Below are 22,086 nucleotides of genomic sequence, written 5' to 3'. Positions count from 1 at the left end.
CCCCTTCTTCCTTTTTATGGAGTTATGTCTGCGCTAGATCAAATCGCCGATCTGTCTCAGGCAATAGAAGTGATAGCTAATGAAACTGGTAAAGCTCTCATGCTTCTGTCAAGTGAACTCGCCTCTGTTAGACTTCTAGCTTTACAAAACAGGGCAGCTTTGGATTTTCTTTTAGCAGCGCAAGGAGGAACTTGTGCTATTATTGGTGCTGAATGTTGTACCTTTGTGCCTGACAATAATGCTACAATTAGTGAGATAATTCACCACCTTCACGATACTGCGAACTCTGTTCACCAGGATAGCATTTCTTTGTTTGATTGGTTGAAAACTGGTTTTTATCATGTTTTGCTTCGTTATCACGTTGTTGAAGTCATGATTATTTTGATTGTTGTCATTGTATTGATGCCTGTCTTTATATCATGTGTGAAATGTGTATCTTCAAAATAAGATACTGTAAGTACAAACACCTTTCGATCCTCCTAGAATGGCACCTTTGAACGGATGACATGTTTCAGCAGTCTGTCAAATTAATTCTGTTTAGGGTCTCAGAAACCACAGTTGAAAAACATAAACACTAGCTAGATAAATAAAGTGGAATTTCATTTGCTTTACATCTGTGATTGGTGTTGACAGAACTTTTTGGGCCACACAACCCGTCTGTTGTTGAAGTTTTGTAACACTTTTTTGTAACCTTGCGGTCTTTTTGGCCTTAACCATGAGTCATAAATAATAACAAAACATTAACTCTTTCCTTATTTGGTGTAATAACAATGCTGTGCAAGTCCAGAAAAGGGTTACCACTTCAACAGTTCTCTACATATGGGGTTTTAATCATAAAAGAGCAAAAGAAAAGAAAAAGAATATTTGAGTGGAAACATTTTGATAAAAATTCAAAATATCCAAATGAGTGATGTAAAGCAAGTGTTTTGCCTCTGGAAAAAACCTGGAGGATATAAAACACCAGCTTTGACATAAAAGATTGGACTCTGGCCAAATGAGTTCAAGCCGAAACCTGCTTTTGAAATTTAAGAGCTTTAATATCAAGCCATATGTGACTCCAGTCAATAAAATGCATTCACACACAGGTGATGAACCCTTGGGGGGAAAAAGGTTATACATAAACAACCAACAGGTCTGAAAAAATATTTGAAAAATATTTGAAAAATATTCAAATATAGTAGTGGTGTTAAATAATGAGGAAATAAAATGTCAACAAAACACTAGGGTTAATAAAAGAGAACTTGAATGATGTAGAGTCAGAGAAATCACTATGTGTCTCACCTTATCTGGGTGGACAACCAGGACAGCTTTGCGGTAGACCTTCTTGACCTGTTCTGGAGTAACCAGGTCAGCCATGCCCACAGGCTTCCATCGCGTCTCTCCCTCCCACAGCACAGTATGCATGGTGGACAGTAGAGAACGGATGTTACGCTCCTTCCCCTCGATCCAGTCCAGAATCTGGGTCATAAACAGGAGAGGGAGAGAGGTGGAACCCTTAGCCAGTGATGAACCGATTTAGAACAATTATTAGCAGAAATGCCTCAGTGATTTTTGGCTCCGGTGAAATGTTTTTAAGGAGTAATTAGAGGAACCAGAGTTTTGTCATGGGAGACCTACATAGGTCGCTTCAGTAGTTCTGTAATACACAGAAAGGCTTTAAGCCAAAGGGTTTTGAGTACACGCTCCTACTTTTGGGACTCACTGAATTGCTTCTATTGTCCTACATTGGATAAACAGATGACAAAAACCCAATGAACTGTTGTCAAACCGTAATTCTACTCAGATGTAGTGAACATGCAAGAGTCATGCAACTTCATGGTGTTAGTGTTGAAACTAAAACAGCAAACCACCCCTTATCTTCATTTGTATACAGATGGTACTTAATATCACATCAGAAAAAAGCCCCTGCCTTTATTTTCTCAGGGTCCATCTCTTTGGCCATCTCCTCCTTTCTCATCTCTGCTATAGTCCTGGGCCCCTTCTTCTCTTTGGCCCCAGCAAAGCCCTGACCAGACAGCAGGTCATCAAAGTTGGCATTAAAGGCTTTGGGCTTAGAACCTGGCAGAGAGAGAGATGCAATCACAAAGAGACAAGACATTCATTTTAAGGCTATTTTGAGCCACTTATGGCCCTGCCCTCGGATGCAATGCACTGTAAAACATTGACTTGATCCCTCTGAAGAAGTAATGTGCTTATTCCTTTATGTAACAGAGACATTACAAATATACAGTGTTATGTATAGAGGTTTAATGCAACAGGGGCAAGGAATCCAGCTTCAAGAATTATAGCACTTCATCCAAAATATGTCATGCCTACAAGAATTTCTTAAATTCACAACCTGATCACAACATTTGCATCATACCAGAAACATCACATCTAATTCCACATCTCCTGCTCACCCATGGCAGCCTGTACTTTGCACCCTGCGCTGGGCGAGCCCCCTCCCATTGCAGAGAAGCTGACATTGTAGTTGGGTCGGTTCTGGGGCGATGTGTGAGGCATGGGGGTGTGGCTGGGGCTGGGCTTTGGCTGTGAGGCAGGGCCCTGTCCTTGGTGTGGCCATCCGCCACCACCTCCAGCCCCTGGCTGCCACGAGGGGAAGCTGGCTCCTGTGTGGGACTGCCACCCTTCGGCATGCTGGGGTGACGGAGGAGGTCGCGATGGGGAGCCCATGGGAGGTACGGAAGGGGCTGCTCCAGTAGGAGTGGTGGGTTTGCTGGAAAAGCCAGAACCTGCTAATAGAAAGGAGGAGATTATAACTTACTGTAAAATAACAAATGCTCAGATCAAGTGTTTCAGAAATGTTTTAGTGGCAGACCTCCATGGCTTCCCCCAAGATTGCCTAAGTCAGCGAACGGGTCTAGGGTGTTTGGCTGGGTTTGGTGGGTAGGGGTGCTGTGGACTGAGCCTGTGGGGCTTGTAGTTGCTGACCGACTGCCCATACCAAACCCTGTTCCTGGATGAATCAACAAACAGTGCATATATTAACATTTTACAGTTAAAGAGGTGTTGTGGTCTTCAGCAATCTATTCAAAAAGGTTTAGTAGGCTAAGGGAAATGGTAGATGATGGTGTGAGTGTGTTTGTGTGTCTGTGTGTGTGTGTGTGTGTATGTGTGTTTGTGTGTGTGTGTGTGTGTGTGTTTGTGTGGGTGTGTGTGTGTGTGTGTGTGAGTGTGTGCGTGCGTGTTTGCGTGCGTGCATGTGTGTGTGTGTTTGGGTTACCGGTTTCTACCTGTGCTTGTGGTAGCTGTTCTGTTCCAGTCCCATCCTCCCTTTGCGTTTAGCTGCTGAATGTTGACAATTGGGGTGGCGGGCGGGACCGGGGAACTCCGGCCTATTCAAGCACATAAAGGTTTTTCACAGATTGAGCTAATAGTGAATGGGAACTGAACATGACATTGAATGAATAAATGAATTAGCATGATACACTGATTAAAAAGCATACTGGTAATGTTGTTGTTGTCTTGCTTCATCATGCACATAATGCTCTGTAAAAGTATACAGCCTAAAGGTTTCAGGCTGAAGATGTGGATGGTTAATGGAGAACAACCATACGTCATGCTAACTCATAGCCTTACAAGACTCACATCAAGATGTTTGCTGCTGCTAGCGTGCGTCTAGATTTCTAGACAAACAAACCCATTCATTTTCAAACATACAGCAGTGATAAAAAAAGGCTTTCTTACTCTTTCTCAGTATGTGAGTAAACAACAAGTAGAACAAAAATACAAAAAAGATATTAAAAGCAGTGCAGTCTAATATATCTTGGGGTACAAAAACGTTTTAGACGTTTTAACCTGAGTTGATGTGCAGAGACACAATGCACATTTATGTGTTATGGTGTGGCAACAGATTTGCAAATACTCTATAACTTGCCTTACCATTGTGCCGACTCTTTATTTAGATCCAAAATGCTGTGAGACTGTGCAGCAGAAGCATGCCTTACCCAAGCTTGTAGGCTGCAAGGTGGGTGATGGAGAGCGTGCAGCATGCAGGAAGGGGTCAGGCTGCCCCACGTTACCTGGTCCAAGGAATGAACCCATCATGTCCTGAGGCTTAGGCATGGGACCCGTCCCAAAGGGATCAAAACCTGAGGGAAACAACCGCACCATTGCTATCGTCTTACTCTAGAAAATGATATGGCCAAACGGCATTTTTGAGTAACTGCATTACATATTGTGAATATTTAAAATGACATTCTTGTTACTGTCCTTAAAGACTATTTTCTTTTAAAAGGAAAATTATTTGTATTAATATTAATGTAATAGCACTTTTTTTTTGTTGCTTTTTATGGCCTATGACCCATTTTTCATCTAAAGATGACCCACATATCAGAATTTGAGTTTGGCATATTTTTACCTTACTTGACGTTTTTGCAAGTATTCATTCATTTTTATGCCTTGATTTATTAATACACATGTATAACAGGTTAATAACTTCTATCAATATAAAAGCAATCTAAACTTGCTTTGAGCAATGTCACATTTGAATTTTAGGTATAGTTTTCCAAGTGAATGAACTTCTAAACTCGGGGTGTCACCTGATGGTGCAGGAGAGGGACATGGCGAGGCAGTGTTTAGGACTACTTTCTGTGGTGTGGACTGGGCAGATGATGCCCCACTGGTTGGCTGGGGTGGGCCCCCGAACAAGTCCCCTAGGAGGTCAGTGGTTGCGGCTACAGAAGATGGGGGCTGAGATGAAGGACAGTTGATCTCCTCCCCATCGAGGCCAAGAAGATCCATTTCTTCAGCGGGTGCAGAGGCAGCAGGCATGGGCACAGAAGGGTCGGGTTTCTGGGGGGCCGTGCTGGCGTTGCTTCGCTGGCTGGAGAGAGAGAGCATATCATCATCCGAGGGCTCACTCTCTTCCCCGTGGCCCCGACCGTCTGGACCTCCGTGGGGCCGACTTGGCTCTGCAGAAGAATGAGACAGAAATAGAAGGAAAGAAAGAGACAGAGAAAACATGTAGTGAATTACCAAATGAGACTGAGGCATGTCAAGTGGTAGATAGAAATAACAACACAGACAAAGGAAATGAATTGGGGCAAAGCAGACAAAAATACAGAGTAGGTTAAGAGGGAAAAATTAGCAACTTTTGTCATTTCTGCTACAAGCAGAAGCTTTTCCCCTGATACTGTGTACACTGTGTGCAACATATTATGTAAACTGCACACTGCAAAGTGTAGCTGCTCTTAGCTACTTAGCTAATTGGAGATAATTTCTAAAACAACATATTAATCTTTATGTACAAGGATCCAATCAATAAAATATACAGTACTAGTAATGCTTTTAAAGAAGGGATGGGATGTACAGTTTGACTACAAACTTCCGCTAGTATTTATCTAGAGCAATATTTCACTTTGGTAGAACTTTTTTACAAAAATTTGTACCACTTGTAGCTGTACAGTTTCTAAGTTTGCTTCTGGGATAATCACTAGGATTGTGTGTTTTTTTTTTAGTTGTGTTTTTTTCTCTGTTCTCTGTATGTAAAGGGAAATTATGCATCGGTCTGCTGTTGTAGGATATCACGTTAAATACTTAGGCTAGTAATTTATTCAGGTCCCAATATTAAAGTCATCTACCAAAATGATATATCACTGCATAACAAGGATAGGGTTCATTTCAATTCAATCATTACATATCATAAATGGAAACAGCAAAGTGTTTTTCAATAACAGAAGACATAATCCTCAATAGGATCAATGCTCTCTCTACATTTTGAAGAGAGTATGATTGAATTGAAGCTAGCCCTGGTATACAGAATTTCTCTAACAGGTCTGTGGTCTCCTCTACTGTCTTACCCTCCAGATCCAATCCCTCCATCTCATCTTGTAGGAACAAAAATGAGAGTTAGGTCATTAGTGTGCTTTTGTATCTGCGTGTAAAGGCACGTACATGGGCTTTTGAATAGATAAGCCAACCTTATCACTGATCTACTGCAGCTGTGCACCATCTTAGCACATTTGTGCACAGACATTTGTAGTGTCTGCATGATGAATTTGTGAGTATGGTCAAAGAATAATAAGGGGAGAACTTCCACTCTCGGGATACTTCCGGCTTCTGAACTGGTTGTAGTTCCACTCTGGTTCAATACGAGAGCGTTCACAGGCGAGTGCAGAATTAATAGAGGTCTATTGAGCTAAATCTCTCAAAGTACTCGTTTATTCAATTTTCAACCTATAATCCATGTTGAACTTGCACAAACTACAATCAAATTTGAGATTTGTCATTAATGGTCAGGCAAAAGAGACAAATTTAGCTGTCTAGCTCCATAGACTCTAATTCATTTTTGCACTGTCCTGCGATCACCCCCTTGAGGAACTCTGGAGTAACTCCATCCAAATTTGGTACAATGGGGCTTAATAAGAAGTGAACAGGCTCTTCTTAGACGGGGCAGGCTCTGTTATGGTTGTTTGGGGATGTGTATTATTCACTTGTATCCTTGTGGGCACAAGTCTGAGTTTTAGACTTTTAATATCTGGTTGGTAACCTATCAGTTTTTTTAAGTAGCTGACATGGTTAGAATGTATATTAAATTAGTGTAGTTCAGGGTTTGTGTTAAGGATAACTAGCTATTGGTAAGGCTAAATAGTTAGTTGTTAAAGCATTTTGTAACAGCTAGCCTAACAAACAACTGTTAACAATCAGCCAAATTGAATCACATCCAGCTTGTGATGCTCTAACGTAGTAAAGCAAGTAATGATGAAAAATGTTGTGTAAACTAGATGTAGGCCTATAATATACTATTTAAAATCACTGACTGACAATCCAGAGGCATTCATGTAGCTACACAGGTTATGCAGTTGAATCAAGCAAGGTACTTTGCTAGTAGCTAACTAGCTAGCTAGCTAGCAGGCATCCTGTTATTTTTGTTTTCTTTTTTGTTGTATTTTCTCATTGAGGTTGTAAGTTGAAACTTGGCACAGGATCTTTTCTGTCCATAGTTTTAGCTTAACAACTAAATTACTGCTACTAATGCATAGTTGGTCAAATTTGACATTTTTGGTATTTAAATGAAGATAGTTAGCTTTTAACAACTACAGCTCCCACAAGACTTTGACAAAACTACTGTGTCAAAGTCATGAGCAATATTTTCATTGAATATACACAATATAATCACAGGTTTATGATTGTTTAAATGGCAAGTGTTTAGTGGCCAGTCTTTAGCTTACAAAAAGCTACTCCCAGCTACCCACCTTAATTTTAGTTTAATTTTAATCCGTTTATTGATCCCCAATGGGGAAATTACAATTTACACTCTGTGTCCACACTTTGTTAGTTATCACACACACTCCTGATCTACAAACACACGCTCAGGATCTAGACATGCACTAATGGAGAGATGTCAGAGTGAGTGGTCTGCCAGCCGAACCAGCGACCTGAGCTGTTGGGGGGGTACGGTGCCTTGCTCACGAGCACCTGGCAGTGCCCAGGAGGTGAAGTGGCATCTCTCCAGCGACCAATTCACTTTTGGGTCCATGCGGGGACTTAAACTAGTGACCCTCCGGTTCCCAACCCAACTCCCTACGGACTGAGCTACTGCCACCCCCAACGTGGCACACCTTAAGTGTGATGTGCAGTATGTTTTGGATTCAACATATGTGTGCAGTCCACATTAGCAGAAACCGTTTGTGTGTAATATTTGTCCCAAGTGTACCCGTCCCCTGAGTACCAGCGATTGCCAGTGCGTCCTGGTGCTCCTGGTGGCAAGAGAAGAGCACGTTAGGGTTGAGGTCTTTAACGGGGAACTGCTCCCACGGTGGCGTCAGGTCCTTTTGCTTGTCCACCCCCTCCACCTCCACGTCCAGTATTACATGGAAAAGCTGGGGATACTTCTCAGGAGAGTCACATGCATCCAGCTCGGGTCTGAGGTGGATAAATAGGACAAAAGAATAATGTGTGATATAGTGAGAGATGGAAAACAGACTGGAATCAGCACGGCTTGTTTTGTTAGCTATAGTTGTACAAGTGATTAAAATAGAAGAAATGTCCTTACTTGTTAAACTTTAACATGGTGGTACCGGGCGCAATGAAGCCAGTGTGGAACTGTATCTGGAAGATCTGGGTGTTGGACACCTAATAACAGTACATAAAAGGAAGTTTGGACCATGTATTTTTGTGTATCATACCAAATTGCATCAATAGCCAAATGCACTGCAGTCTTTTACTGCATAGCTATCCTTATTGTAAGCACAACGATGGACTATATGATGTTAATTCACAGAGAAATTGCATATTGTGTTGCCGTCCTTGTGTCAATTTTCATTGATTTGACACCTTTAAAATAATATTATGCATAACCAGAACAAACAATGGTTGTTAAAGAAAGTTTTTATTTTAGTATATACTATTAACATAGTATTTCTCCTAGTGGTGCTGTTGGAGGAAAAACACATTGTCATAAACTAGGCACGTCAGGAAATGTAAAACCTGTCTCAAACATGTCACTTCTTGCTTCTTATTTTGTAGGTTTCTGTTTGGACTCAAGATTTTCAAGACACTGTTTGATGGCTAATAGTCCATTATGGGCTTGTTGTCCAGCCAACAATTGTCCAGCATTATCATTTTGCAACATCTTGTTTGTGTCAAGTTTGATTAAGATGTTAACTTCATCAGTACACAGACATGGTGTTTATTAACAGATGTTGTCTCTTCCAGTAAAAAAGACTTTGTAAGATGTACAGCATAGAGCACATGAAGTTTACCTTGGCCTGCAGACGTCCTCCGATGGTTGACCTCATGTGGTAGACTGAAACAATGACGTCCCCTTGCACACTCACACCCAGAGGAAAAGCAATCTTACCCTCTTGGACCCTGTGCTCTCTGGACATGCAGAGTGTGTTGGAGGGAGGAACATGGGCATAAGAAAAGAATAAATAGGGCAGCAATAATTACGGGGAAACGTTGCAGAAAGAGAGTGATAAAGGGAGTGGAGAATGAACATAAAAAAGGCATGATGTGTTTCAGACTCTTTATTCATACTTTCACGCTGCATAAAGTCTTGTTTCTATTGAGGCTTAAAAACTTCAATGCACCTACCTCATCCTCTCATACTCCTGTGAAGTGGTAAAGATCTTCGTTTCTCCGATGAGGACGTCGCAGAAGGGCCGACAGCCGTTGCGCTGCTTGTTAAAGCAGGGGACCGGAGTTATGGTGAGACCCTTGATCATCAAGGGCTTGGAGTGGGGTAGACTGGGCTTCTCTGACACCATGCTACACACATAGCCTATGTACCTGGATAGAAAGAAGGAAAGATAGTTGCTTTTGTCCCATTTTAGATATTCATTGTTAAATGCATTCCTCACTTTGTGTTCTGTGTATGTGATAAGGATTATGTTATTGCTGCCATTTCAATGAATTCTCAGTCAATTTGCACACAAACTCTAACTTGTTAAGGCCTGATAAATATTACAGCTACTGGCTGTCATGGTAATAAAATGTCCATCCAGCACTTTTTATGTTTTGATTAGCCTATTCCCATACATCGGCAAATCTTAAATGATGCTGTTATGCTTTAAAAACATGCACTGCCTTCTAAATGTGCAGATAGGGGAATAAACATAGCTAGTAGTGGAACCAGCTGATGATGTGAATTTGTTTCTAACCCCTATATGCAGTTTATCCAGTTGGAATCCAGATTATCAATTAAAAGCAATCCCTTCTTTTTCTGCCTGGCATTTATTTTGTTAATATGTTAATTCTGACAGTTGGTAATATTGTATGGGGGATTCAACTGCAGAGAAAACACAGAAATTAATAAAGTGTTAAAAAAAAGGAAACACAAACAGCCAAATTGAATTCTAGTGTGGTTTAGTGTGAAAACATTTTTCCGTCCTTTCTTTCTCTCTCACTTCCCCTCTTCTATTTCTCAATCTTTGTCACACCCACATGCACACACACATAAACACACATGTTCAGAATTACAAACCTGTGGTGTGAGGGCCAGAGACCGGAACCTGGTCTCTTGGCGCTGAGTAGCTGCATGGCAGGAACTGGGTTGTTGAAGAGGTGGCAGAAGCAGAACATGGCACAAACCAAAACACCAGAGAGAGCACGGCCATCCTAAATTAACACATTGGAAAGGAGACACATGGACACTTGAGTAATTTTTATATTTAAAAGCTTTAATAATGTACTTTTTGGTCTTGTCTGCCATGCATGTCAACCACTGCACTGATTCCATTTACATCTTAGCATTGCAGCAATGATAGTCACAAGTGTCAACACATGTAGATCCGACCACTGTACAAAGTGACTTGATGCGAGTTTCGGAATGCTTGTTGTAACTCCAGCTCTCAGATGAACTGTTAAAGCAGCCAGAGGCTCCATAATTTACTACAAGTCATAGCTCAAAGAAGTTAATTTAGTCACATTTACTAGTTACAGTGCGTGCCCAAACAGGCCGGCACTAAATATAACTGCAGTAGAGATATTTGCTCACCGAATGAACTCACCGTATTTACTCAAGAGTTCGTTTCAGATTACAGGGAGACAAAAACATTATTATGATCCGGAGAAGAGAAAACATTTATTTTAAAAAGGGACCATTTGGTGGAGGTTGTTTAAGATGGAGTAGTTTGCCAAGCCACAGCCAAACCGCAGTGACTTGGCAATAACATGCTCCGCCATATGCCAGTGTACAGTGTGGCTGTCACTGAAATAGAAAAGACAGAAAACCCTGTTCTACCAAATACTTCGATGGTGATTGCTTTGCAAAACAATTGTATTTAGGGTTTTAACTGTATTGAAAATGTACAGTCTAATCAAAGACATATTAAAAGTGCAACTGGTTGCTGAGGAATTATTTTTCTACAAAAGTTATCTCTGCCAAGCAAAACACATATATTTTCAACATGAAGACGCCTTTATCTACCTCTTAAATTGTAATATCTCTTTTTACCTAAACTTGAGGCACAAAAATACATCCAATTCTAGGACCAACATACTGAAACATGACTTACATCCATCATTTAACTGAACTTGAACCTCCAAGGCCAACACGCAGGACTTAAATGCTCTTTTATTCTAGTTTCTCAGGGACATTCAATTCTCTGTTCAATGCAAAGACCAATTGATGAGCAACAAAAGAGGTAGATGAACTGACATGACTGAGAAGAACCAATCAGAAACAAGCTGATTCACAAGCTCCAAGCTGTGTTTTACTGTATTTAAAGTTAAAAACAAGGCTGACCAACATTGCCACATTCAGGGTCTGCAACAGTAAGAGGAGAGGAAGAGAAATAGGAAAGAGGCTAAACCTGGGGTTTGCTTCCCTCGTTACGATTCCTTGTCTGGGGAGCTTGTAGCTTTCATTTGATGGAGAGAGGGAAGATCACGTCGTACAATTTGTTTTCACACTCATAGGAAAAAAACAAGAGATCGACGGCTTTGTAAAATTATCACTAAATATGTCTTCTTTTCTGTTACACCACAATCAACATGTTTCACATTGTGAAAACCAAACATGAGGTTTAAGTAAAGGTTTTAAGGATAAGGACTTTCATGAAGTCATCTGTGTTGGCAGTTAATGTACATTAGAGTGGACACAGGAGGCCTCGAAGTACGTTTCAACTTGTCCTCTGGCAGCATCTTTTGAGCGCTGGGCATAGACTCAAAAGTGCGTTATTTAAAAACCAACTAAAAAAACTGGGATGTCTCGACACATAAAAAATGCTTTCACTTCATAGTAAACTGAATGAAACATGAAAACAGATGAGGTAATCAGTGGAAAAGCAAGGACAATTTGCAGTAGCTTCAATAATCCATTCAATCAATGGAAAAAGAAGTGGAGGAGAGGGATAAATGTGATGAAGGTACCATGTGACTATATAAGGGTCTTCTTACCGAGCAGGTGATGACACACACATTCTTGGGATTCTGTTTGAGCCAGTTGTGCATGTTCTTACACACGGCAAACAGGTTGTGGAGGCTGGGAGCCTGGCGAGAAGGCCAATTACACTCTGAAACCTGGAAAATAGTTGGTGGAAGAAATGAGAGAGGGAGAAGGAATGAAGAAAACAGGGAGAGACATAGAAAAAAAGATAAGAAGAGAAAGTGCAAAGAAAGGCCAAGAGACAGGGTGAAGAACAGAGAGGAAGAAAGTTGAAGAAACAGAGGAAACCAAAAAAAGATATAAAATCAGGAGATAAGGAGAAAGGAGTGGTGGAGGTTAGCAACACTGCTGAAGCAGCAGAGCAACACACAACACCAGTTGCCATGATGAGTCATCTGCTTGAGCTACAGCAACTTCCACTAGCAGACAGGGGGCCATCTTGGCCATGTTAACTCGACAGCTTGACTCTTCAGCGTTCTTGCATGTTTCTGCCGGAGGGTGGCAGTCTTTTATCTATAGAAAATCCCGCATGTGCCTCCCACTTGAATCTAAATCCAGCTGTGCAAAAGTGCTGCATGAAATGAGCAAAAGACTACATGCGGAGATTAGTCATAACCACAAAGATGAAATAAAATAGAATAAATGGAGTATTCAGAATCAGATCCTGCTTTTGAAATGGTAATTTAGCTGGGGCACTTGACCCATAAGATAGATCTTTTATTTAGAAACCATGGTCACAAGTGTTTTTTGCTGTGGTGAATCAAGTAAAAGATGCATGATGAATCACTGCTGTAGAATATTAAATAGCCAAAAAACGTATTAGCTATGCAAAAATACACTAACTGATGTTGCTATTTCGGTGAAGAGCATCCCTAAATCTCCTTCCAGCTCACGGTCCATCCACAAAAACAGTTAACTGGAAGAATATTGTGTTAATTGGGGATGTTGTGGTGCTCTATAATAAAAATCCCAGAGTGTATCTTTACAGCATGAAAGGCCAGTAATATATTATCTGACTGGGATTATCTGACTGAACATTTCAGTGAGTATTTAAAGCAGTAATGGACCCAAAGTCCTGAGTTTGAAGTTGGATAGTCATGAGTTTAGATGGTGTTTGTCTTATTTAAACTCCATTTTGATATTAAAAATATAATGACTCTGTAATGTGACTGAAAGCTTACACTGCTGTCCCACTGAGAGACAACACCTAACTTTACAGCTCTTATCTCTCAGCCACTTTTACATATTGTTTTACTTCTCTGCTCTGCATCATGGCCTCCCAATGAGTCTTAGCAAAAACACTATATGTACCAGTAACAAGCAACCTACTAAACACTTAAATGAAAGCTAAAGTAGGCAAGTTGTAAGCAAGAAATCAACATATGAAGCTTGCGTTGACGGACTTTTGGCCACTTGATGGCAGCAGAAACAAGCTGTAACTCAATGTGACATATTATCACCTTTTAGGTTGATATTTACATTAGCATTAATTTGTAGTTGTAGTAAACACAAAATTGACAAAATATTACTTATACATTTTTATATTACAAACGTGTTGGCAAACAATTGCCTATGTTTATAATTTTGACTCTCTCTGTTTAAGGTCTCCACGAACTCCTGATGGAAATATCTCTTAAGCTGCTAAATGTTTTCTTTACCAAGTGGTCGATTACTTTGTCTGTTTGCTGTTTGGTGCTGCACAGGTACATACATACAGCAAGTTTATCAGAGCTTTAACTGGGCTTCTAAAAAATAAAACACTGATGACAGCTGCGAGGGTGAACCAAAACTAAATGTTGTAGGCTGAAAAACCAAAACATAAAGAAATATTTTAGAGTTGGATGATTCTTCTCTGTGGGTTTGTCACTAAAAGTTCCCTCGATGACTTTCTCCCCAGTAGGGAAAAAAATCCATTGTAGTTTAAACGACAGAGAAGTGCCCATCAATGATAAGTCCAATTGGGTAAATTTAATTTAAAGCTTCTCTCTGGGTGCTTCCATAGTTCATGAGCAGATGTCAGTCACCACTTAAAATGCTGGGGAAAAAAGCTATCAAACATTAAAAATAGGTCCTCATATCTCACTCTAGTGTTAAAATAATCCAGGGAGTGAAAATGGTGCAGCAACCACACTGTGAAATATAAGTCGTAGAAAAAAGGATAATATCCTGGCATAAAATTACCAGTACCTTTTCCATTAAGTTTACCAACATTTCTGGTTATCCCAAAATGAAATATTCTGTAGATTTACAGTATATCCTCTGTACTTTTAACAGACATTTCTGTTAATCAAAAAAAATCTAAATATGTAAAAACACCTGTGAAAAATTATTATTATACATATTAAGACAGTACAAATTAATAAATCTGTAAAAGCTTCATCCGTGGCTTCATGAGGCAGTATCACACTCACCCTATTGGAGAATTTGGCGCCGCGGTAGTTGCGCTGTGATAGATTAAAGACAGTGTAGTGGTCAGCATGGCGGCTGTCGAGGAAGGACCGAATGTCCTCTACGTGGTTCTGGTAGCCAATCTGCACTGACTCGGCAGGGTAGGTCATCACTGAAAATAAAATCCATCATTCAGGATGATTTCAAGAGTTTCATTCACTGTTAGTGCTGGCGTACATACACATGTCATCATACACATCATATGGATATGATAAGCTCACACTCTGAAAATGTCATCCTTCTTTTATCCTTCTCTACAATTATTCTGCAATAAGTGAATCCAAATTTGAAAAGGGCTTCCAGCTGATTATGTACTTTCTGCGGCTCCACACTTATGAGCATGTGAAGCTGGAAGCAATGTGAGAATGAGAGATGAGGGCAGAGGGAAAGCTGAGGGGGCAGGTGTCTGTTTTTTTGTATGTGTTTATATGTGTTCTTATGTAAATTCCTAATAAATACTAATTTAACAAAATCATTTGTGTTTTGATTGTTGCTTACATGGGTGATTTTTATTTGTTAAATACTTAAGATTTCAAACTAACTTGGGGCTTCAAAATCCAGCTTTTTTAATTTAATTCATTATTTCTGGTGACAATGTTAGAGTGCATCTACACACACACCTCACACACCACAACCTTTGCTACAACGAAATGTGTTTTACCTATGATCCGTGATGTAATGTAGGCAATGTCCAGCTCCCCTTTAGTGTATCTGCGGCAAAACAAGAAGATTATTTTTAAGATTATTTTCAAAATTTCCTTCCATGCAATTCTCATAACACAGAGAAAAGAGAGAGCAATGATGTGAGATAATTTATTGTTTGACATGTTTTTCTGTAACCAAAAACACAGTATATGAAAAAATATGGGCTGGTTCAATTATCCCTGGTGTGTGATAACCTTTACATTTATATGGAGAAAATATAGTTTGGTAAGATGTTGAAATGTCCTCTGTTGTGAGTAGCCCTTGAACCTCTCAGGACCTTTCCTTCTGCATTGGGTGGTCAGAGGTGGTATTATATCGCAATACTGTAAATCACAAAATGACTTTTTCTCAAATCCTGCAGTCCTGTCGACCTTCAGCAATGTTAAGAGCAAAAAGACTGCGAGTCCACTGACACCCCAACAAATCTTTGAAATTTGCAAAGTATTCGTGAAACAAAATGCCTTTATATGTATTAGAGGTACACTGTTAGACAGCAGGCACATGTGTTACTGGTTTTCAAGCAATTTAAGCATTTAGTCAGGAGAGTCAAAAGATACCCTGTTGTTGAAAAATGTCAAATCATTAAAAAGAGGAAATCAATGCATGACCAGCCTCTAAAAGGTTCTCCAGCTCTGCTTCTCTGCTGTCAGTGCATCAGGCTGCATGTCATACATATCCAAGTAATTAGACTTAACAGGCTTTAGAGCAGAAGCTTCCATGTGTCTGGCTGTGTGCAAGTTGTCCTTTTCAGTTTTACCACACTAGGTTGAACTGGCGGGATCAAAGGAATACCATATGTGAATTCTTCATTGACTTTCATTTCTAAATTTAACTAGTCCATATGGAGTATGTTTTTTTCAAATCTCTGAGAGCAGCTGCAGTGCACATGCATGCAAGTATTCCACTGCTGCTGTACTATGGAAGTGATGGAAAACGATGCTTATGAAACACTATGAAAGCAGGTGCATAGTGGAGACGAGTTTGTTTAAATAGAATTCCAATTTTTGTTTCTATTTCTTCTAATGAAAGAGTCATTAAAGAGTAATTTACAAAAATGTTTTTCCCCAGCAGTGCATGACTCGACTACCCGCTGCACTGCAATTATCATGCAAAACACATTAGTAGGCTAATGTGCACCAGAATGAGTTGACTTGTTGCCTACTGTGATAATCTCCAAAGCAGGACTGATCTGGGCCAATCCCCTCTGTGTGGTCATGGAAAAGTGCCATATGACCCTGATGCAATCCTAGACCTGGTTATATAATGTGCTATTTAAATAGTCTGCTTTAGAGTGACCGTATGCTAATTGTGTTTTTTTTAGTTTTTTGTAGAGCACATAAATGCATTTTTGGATTATATGAGTATTATCCTGGGATTCCCAAGGAAACGAAAGAAAGAAAACATGTCATTGTTGTGTGGCATAGAGAACTTCTACTATAACAAATAACCTGAGATAAATCCATCAAATATGTTGTGTCTGTAAGCCCTCCATAATGAAATAATTGGACCACAGTTCAGGTTTCTATTTTTATCTAATTATATGTGTTTATCCTGGAGTGAAATGAAGACTGCAGCTTCCACAGTGACATGGAAGGTAAATATTTGGACTCTATTCTCCTATTTTTAAGCCAGTATACAGACTACTTCTACCTTTATGTGGGGTTGCTTTAAACACACATTGTTTATTACCTTGGTGAAGAAGAGTAATGTTTGAAGAACGTTAAAAAAAATATTCTAAGCAACTGAAATTAAACTGATTTCATTTCTAACATTTTATCTTGACCTCTGCTTTTTGTCCGAGAAATATATTCCACAAATTTGATAAAAATGGAAGCAATTACTTTTCTACAGGATGTGCTTTGTTAATCTGCTTCTCTCCTGAAATAGCTATCTAATACAGGAGAGAAGCAGGTCTGGTGTCAAGTTTAAATGGCCATGGTCAATCGCCATGGAGTATGCAAATGTGCCGTCTGCCTGACCTCTCGAAATTAGAGCTACAGCCAATAAAAATGCACTGCAACGTGTGGTACGGAGAATAAAAAGCGGGAAAGGACACGATTGGATAGAAGGGCAAAGCTGACACTATTATTTTCCTCTATCTTCTAATCAAGCTCGCCACCAAACTAGCTCCCCAGGGCTAATGTTTTGCTAATACAACATTCTACGCAACAGTTAATATTTAATGTTGCATTAACTATTATTTATTTTGACTAATTTTACTGTGCACAGTTGGTACACTTTGTGTGCATTTCTTAGAACAACTGATTTGTACTTCCTATGGGGACTTAATGCTGACCTTTCATTGGCTTGTTTTTTTCTGGCATGCAACTAATTTGACAATTCAGTCTGTTTGTTAATCTAGTTCTCTTGGTTCTGTGCTTTCTTTTTTTATATTAATGCTCTTGTTAAGGTATCTCATCTTTTCCTAATTTTTAATCATTAGAATCCAATGTGTTGTCCAATACTGTTGTCACAGTTTCACAATTGCTCTCAGTCCAACGGATCCTTCAACTTTATTGGAAGTGTACTTAGCCTGCAGCATAGCAGTGTAATTACAGGCATAATGAGGGCAGAAGCGTGACAAAAACCACACTCATGCAGATACACACAAGCACCACAGTGCCCGATGTTTATGTTTCTTCTGGAAGTAAACATTAGGAGCATGAAAGCCATTTTAGGGCTGATTATGAGTGGAGAGGTGCTGTGAGTCTCCAGTGAATACACACACACACACACACACACACACACACACAGAAACACACACATTCTCAAGAAAACTCAGTGTAAGTGGGCTGGATCCCGATGGATATTAGATTTGGGTTTTCCACATTCCCTGCATGCCTTGCTCCAAAATGCTCTATCCTCCATCTGCTTCATAATGGATACTTTACAGTTGAGAATGACAACCAATATAAGAAGCAACAGAAAGGCACTGGCCATATTAGTTTGCACTGCAACACACTGATCCTGACGGACTAAGTCACATATCATATTTCACACTTGAATAAAAACAATGCCAAAACTAAACACTACACCAGTTTTTTTTTTATAGTTGATCCTATTGAATTTCATCACAACTCTCTCACCAAAAATGTTCTGGCCAGTAGAAAAAGTGAGGAAATCAGTTGTGCAAAGATGTCAGGCAAGTTTTAGTTTAATGAAATGGGGACAAATGAATAATAAAAATGAGAGAGAGAGAGATGAATGTGTGTCTGGTGGGGAAGGTGGAGGGTGTCTGGTCAGACCAAGGAGAACTGCCTTTCACAAAACCAGATCAGCCATCCAGACTCCAATGCTGTTGTGTTTCTCATAGACCGAGGAACACACTGAGCATTGTTGATTGATTGGTTTCCATGCAAAAATTCTCTTTGGTCAAGTAAACAAACAAGCAGGCGGCTTTAAATAATTCAGAAACAGTATTTTTCCTGGGATGTAGATGAGATAGAAGCATAGAGGAACCAATCAAGACTAGTTGGGGTGTGAAAAAGGGGCTAGTTAACAACTCACAGGGGGTTTGCCTTGTATCAAGCTAAAAAACCTATATAAAAGCAGAACATTGTGTGATAGATATCTCTATTGAGGGGGTGAACAAAGATTACAATAGGTCTTTTAACTAGAATACAAATCTGATCACCACATAACAATACATTATTTTTAAGGTAGTAAGAAAGATTTGTTGGCCACTTTGGAGCAGCACAAAAAAACTACAAACACAACTTTGACAAAATATTAGACTGACTCCAAAATTAGAAGATGGCAGCATCCATATCTGAGGTATTTTTGGCATCACTTTTGTACAGTGGGAGAAAGTGGAGGCTTGTTGTCTGTCGTTATTTTTTTGTCTACGGTTTACACATTCATTAGACACAGAGCAACATTAGCATTTATTTGGAGTCCACCTGATGAATTTTAATCCAATATTCACTCTTCTTGTAGCTCCTGGTGGAAATATCCGTCTCTATAGCTGTTAGATGCTCCACTAAGTTGGACTATAAAATCAAAAGAATGAGCTAAAGAATGCAACAAAACCTCCCTGGAGCTGAGGGGAAATGTGTGTGTGTTTTTGACTGAGCAACACCTTTCATAGAACACATAGACTTTCGATCCATTTTTAGTACAAAAACCTAGATGAGAGCAGCTTTAACAGTGTTGTTTTGTCTCGCCAACATTTAAACCGGTCTGAAACTTGAAATAAATAAGCAATCTTGTTTTCTCTTACTGTAATGGAAGTCGGGGATGTTATACATAGCTTATTGAATATATTATTACAATTCACTGTCTTAAAACATGTTGAATGATCTAAAGCAAATTGTCCTACATCCTGAAATAAGATATTCTGACTTCCATGAATGGATGTCATGATTTGAAGAACAAAAACATGTTATTCAGTGGAAAAACAATTCCATAAAGACAAAGAGAGATGTCAGCAGAGTGTTGCTGGTAATGAAATTAACTTATTAACTTAACTTAAAATAAGTGAGAGGTGAAGAGGTTTTTGAAAGGTGAAAGAGAGCTTCAAGCTCTCAAGAACACATCATTAGATCCTGCAGCTGTTTATCATACAGTATCTCTCTTATTAACAGCTGACTGTCTCCAGGTTTCATGGAGCAACGAAGAGAAACTACCAATGACAGTCAATGGAGAGGGCCCAGAATATCATGATACTATACACAATCCTTCAGTCATGCTTGAAATGTGCTGTGTAGATTTACTAGATAGTCAAGCATCTAGCTCAGTCTAAAGATGTTGATTTATTTATGAGGGCAATAAACCTCCCCCCTCCCCCCTCCCGTCATCCTTGAGAAAGCACTTGTGTTGTCACAGTCATCTCTTCTGTCCTTCCATTTGTAAATACAACTATTACATGTTATTAATACAACAGCAAAATTATCTCTCCAGTGTGTCAGATCACAGAAAGATAGTTCATGTTGACACCAAAGAAGCCTGTCCATCTGTCTTAGCACCTTTAAAGTGTACTGCACTAAGCTGGGACTGAATAATGTCCCTCTGTCCATCTACCTTTCCGTTCTGAGGCTTTCAGCCGGTTGCCACGGTAGCCTGCCTACCACCGCCCCATTATCCCAACCCCCCACTCACACATACTTTTACAGTCTACACACAAACACACAGGGCTCCAATGAAATGAATCCTTCCGTATCAACAGTACACTGGCCATTTGGCACAATGATCGGACATGAATAATTCAGCCAGGAGAGGAGATGGCAAAGAGAGGAGAGGAGGAAAGGTGGAGCCGAGATCAGAGGCGAAAAACACCAGGGGAACGACTGGACAGGAGGGTGGTAGTTTGCCAAGAGCAGGAGAGGGGAGACACAACGATCAAACTTGCTGAGTCAAGAGTGAGAGAGGAGCTGTGTGTGGTTCTGACAATATAAAGGGTCCTTTGTGCTGGCCTGCGCAGATGCCTGTGCACAAACATACTGGGACGACTGAGCCGTGCCAGACTCTGCTGCCTCCCCCTATCCACACTGCTCTGTTTCTCTTCTAAAGTGTTTTGAAAATCACTTCACATTGTAGTCAACAGCTGAACCAACATTCAGTTAGTAATTATTACATGTTACATTGTGCCATCAAATTGCGTCATCCATCATCACTGCTCTTATGTTTGGAACATGTAGCAAAGCTAGCTCTCAAATAAAATCTGTGGACTCATTTGCCAATTATGCAACGTGACTTTGGGATAAATATGTTTTTCAGCAGTAGCATTCCACTTGCTTAACAGTGTATTCTAGTTGTTTCATGGTCATTTCATTTAGATAGTTTGGTTCATACTGTAAACGTGGGTTTTAGCAGCTGTTACATAGTGGGATTGGGGTCCTCAATGTCAGGATTCTGACGCAGGCTGTGTTTGTTCCCTGAATCTTGGCTGCATCACTGTCTGTCTCATAGTGCAATCTAAGACCACCATTTCCATCTGACAACCAAAGATTTCACAATATTAATCTCACAATTGTCAATGAGACAGCCAACATTCACACAGTTTAAAGAGGCCTTAAAGTATTTTTCTCCTTAGTTACAGAGCTGTGGCACTGGCACTTTCAGACCTAAACGTTAGAAACACAGACAAGCAAATTGCAGGCTATACTGTAGCACTTGCACCATCTCAAACTGTATTAATTGTCCTCTAAGGTGAGTGTAGTGTTTATGAACGACACACTACACTCATTGGACTGAACTCTGGTGGACATGAGTCCGTCTACTGGCCACCTGGTGACCTGGTGCAGTCAGAACAACTTGGAACTAAATGCTCTAAAGACAGTGGAGATGGTTGTGGATTTTAGGAAAGACAAAGCCCCACCCGCTCCCATCACCCTGTGTAACTCCACAGTCCACATTGAGGAGTCCTATCGCTTCCTGGGCTCCATTATCTCCCAGGACTTCAAGTGGGACCTGAACATCAGCTTCCAAGTCAAAAAAGCCCAGTAGAGGGTGTACTTCCTGCAGCAGCTGAAGAAGTTCAACCTCTCAAAGACAATGATGGTACATTTCTACACTGCAATCACTGAGTCCATTCTCACCAGCTCCATCACCATAGCGTATCATCCACTCTGCTGAGAAGGTGATTGGCTGTAAACTGCCATCTCTCCAGGACCTGTATGCCTTCAACACGCTAAGGCAGGCAGGAATGATTGTAGCAGTTCCCTTTTTTACCCCAGACACAAACTGTTTGAACCCCTCCCCTCTGTCCATCAGGACCAAAACCTCCCACCATAAAAACAGTTTCTTCCCCTCAGCAGTAAGCTTCACCACCAAATCCTCGGAGCCCCGCTGACATTGAACCTTAATCCTACATTCTGTCCTCTGCACATTCCATATATCCTGAACTTTTTGCACATCCCTCTACATTTTTGTACATCCTGCACTAACCACACAGCCTCGTTTTTTCTTTCTTAGTGTTAAATAGTTGTATGTATGTATGTATGTATGTGCTGTATGTATCTATGTATGCCTGTATGTATGTATGTATGTACAGTATGTGCTGTATGTATGCATGTATGTACTGAATGTATGTATGTATGTATGCCTGTATGCATGTATGTATGTATGTACTATATGTATGTTATGGATGTATGTACCGTATG

The 22,086-nt window shown here is 40.1% G+C and overlaps 1 protein-coding gene across 10 annotated transcripts in view; it reads right to left on the bottom strand.

The window, feature by feature from the left end:
• The window catches only part of dnajc6 (DnaJ (Hsp40) homolog, subfamily C, member 6), a 40,325-nt gene that overhangs the window by 5,204 nt on the left and 13,035 nt on the right, over nt 1-22,086 (bottom strand). For 3 of the 10 annotated variants that reach the window (XM_034881093.1, XM_034881095.1, XM_034881085.1), the window contains 16 exons: nt 14,943-14,992; nt 14,245-14,393; nt 11,845-11,967; nt 9,929-10,062; nt 9,040-9,234; nt 8,706-8,823; nt 7,997-8,076; nt 7,673-7,866; nt 5,802-5,828; nt 4,542-4,913; nt 3,948-4,091; nt 3,234-3,335; nt 2,819-2,956; nt 2,400-2,735; nt 1,910-2,058; nt 1,282-1,458 (listed from right to left, as the gene is read on the bottom strand). In XM_034881093.1, the coding sequence (XP_034736984.1) occupies nt 1,282-1,458; nt 1,910-2,058; nt 2,400-2,735; nt 2,819-2,956; nt 3,234-3,335; nt 3,948-4,091; nt 4,542-4,913; nt 5,802-5,828; nt 7,673-7,866; nt 7,997-8,076; nt 8,706-8,823; nt 9,040-9,234; nt 9,929-10,062; nt 11,845-11,967; nt 14,245-14,393; nt 14,943-14,992 (2,488 nt within the window). The remainder of the gene's footprint in view (nt 1-1,281; nt 1,459-1,909; nt 2,059-2,399; nt 2,736-2,818; nt 2,957-3,233; nt 3,336-3,947; nt 4,092-4,541; nt 4,914-5,801; nt 5,829-7,672; nt 7,867-7,996; nt 8,077-8,705; nt 8,824-9,039; nt 9,235-9,928; nt 10,063-11,844; nt 11,968-14,244; nt 14,394-14,942; nt 14,993-22,086) is intronic. The other 7 variants (XM_034881086.1, XM_034881091.1, XM_034881087.1 and 4 more) reach the window with 7 other exon arrangements.

Source organism: Etheostoma cragini, chromosome 9, assembly GCF_013103735.1.
Source record: "Etheostoma cragini isolate CJK2018 chromosome 9, CSU_Ecrag_1.0, whole genome shotgun sequence".
Taxonomy (NCBI): Eukaryota; Metazoa; Chordata; class Actinopteri; order Perciformes; family Percidae; genus Etheostoma; species Etheostoma cragini.
The sequence above is the reverse complement of the archived record's forward strand: the minus strand, read 5'-3'. Positions and strand labels throughout refer to the sequence as shown.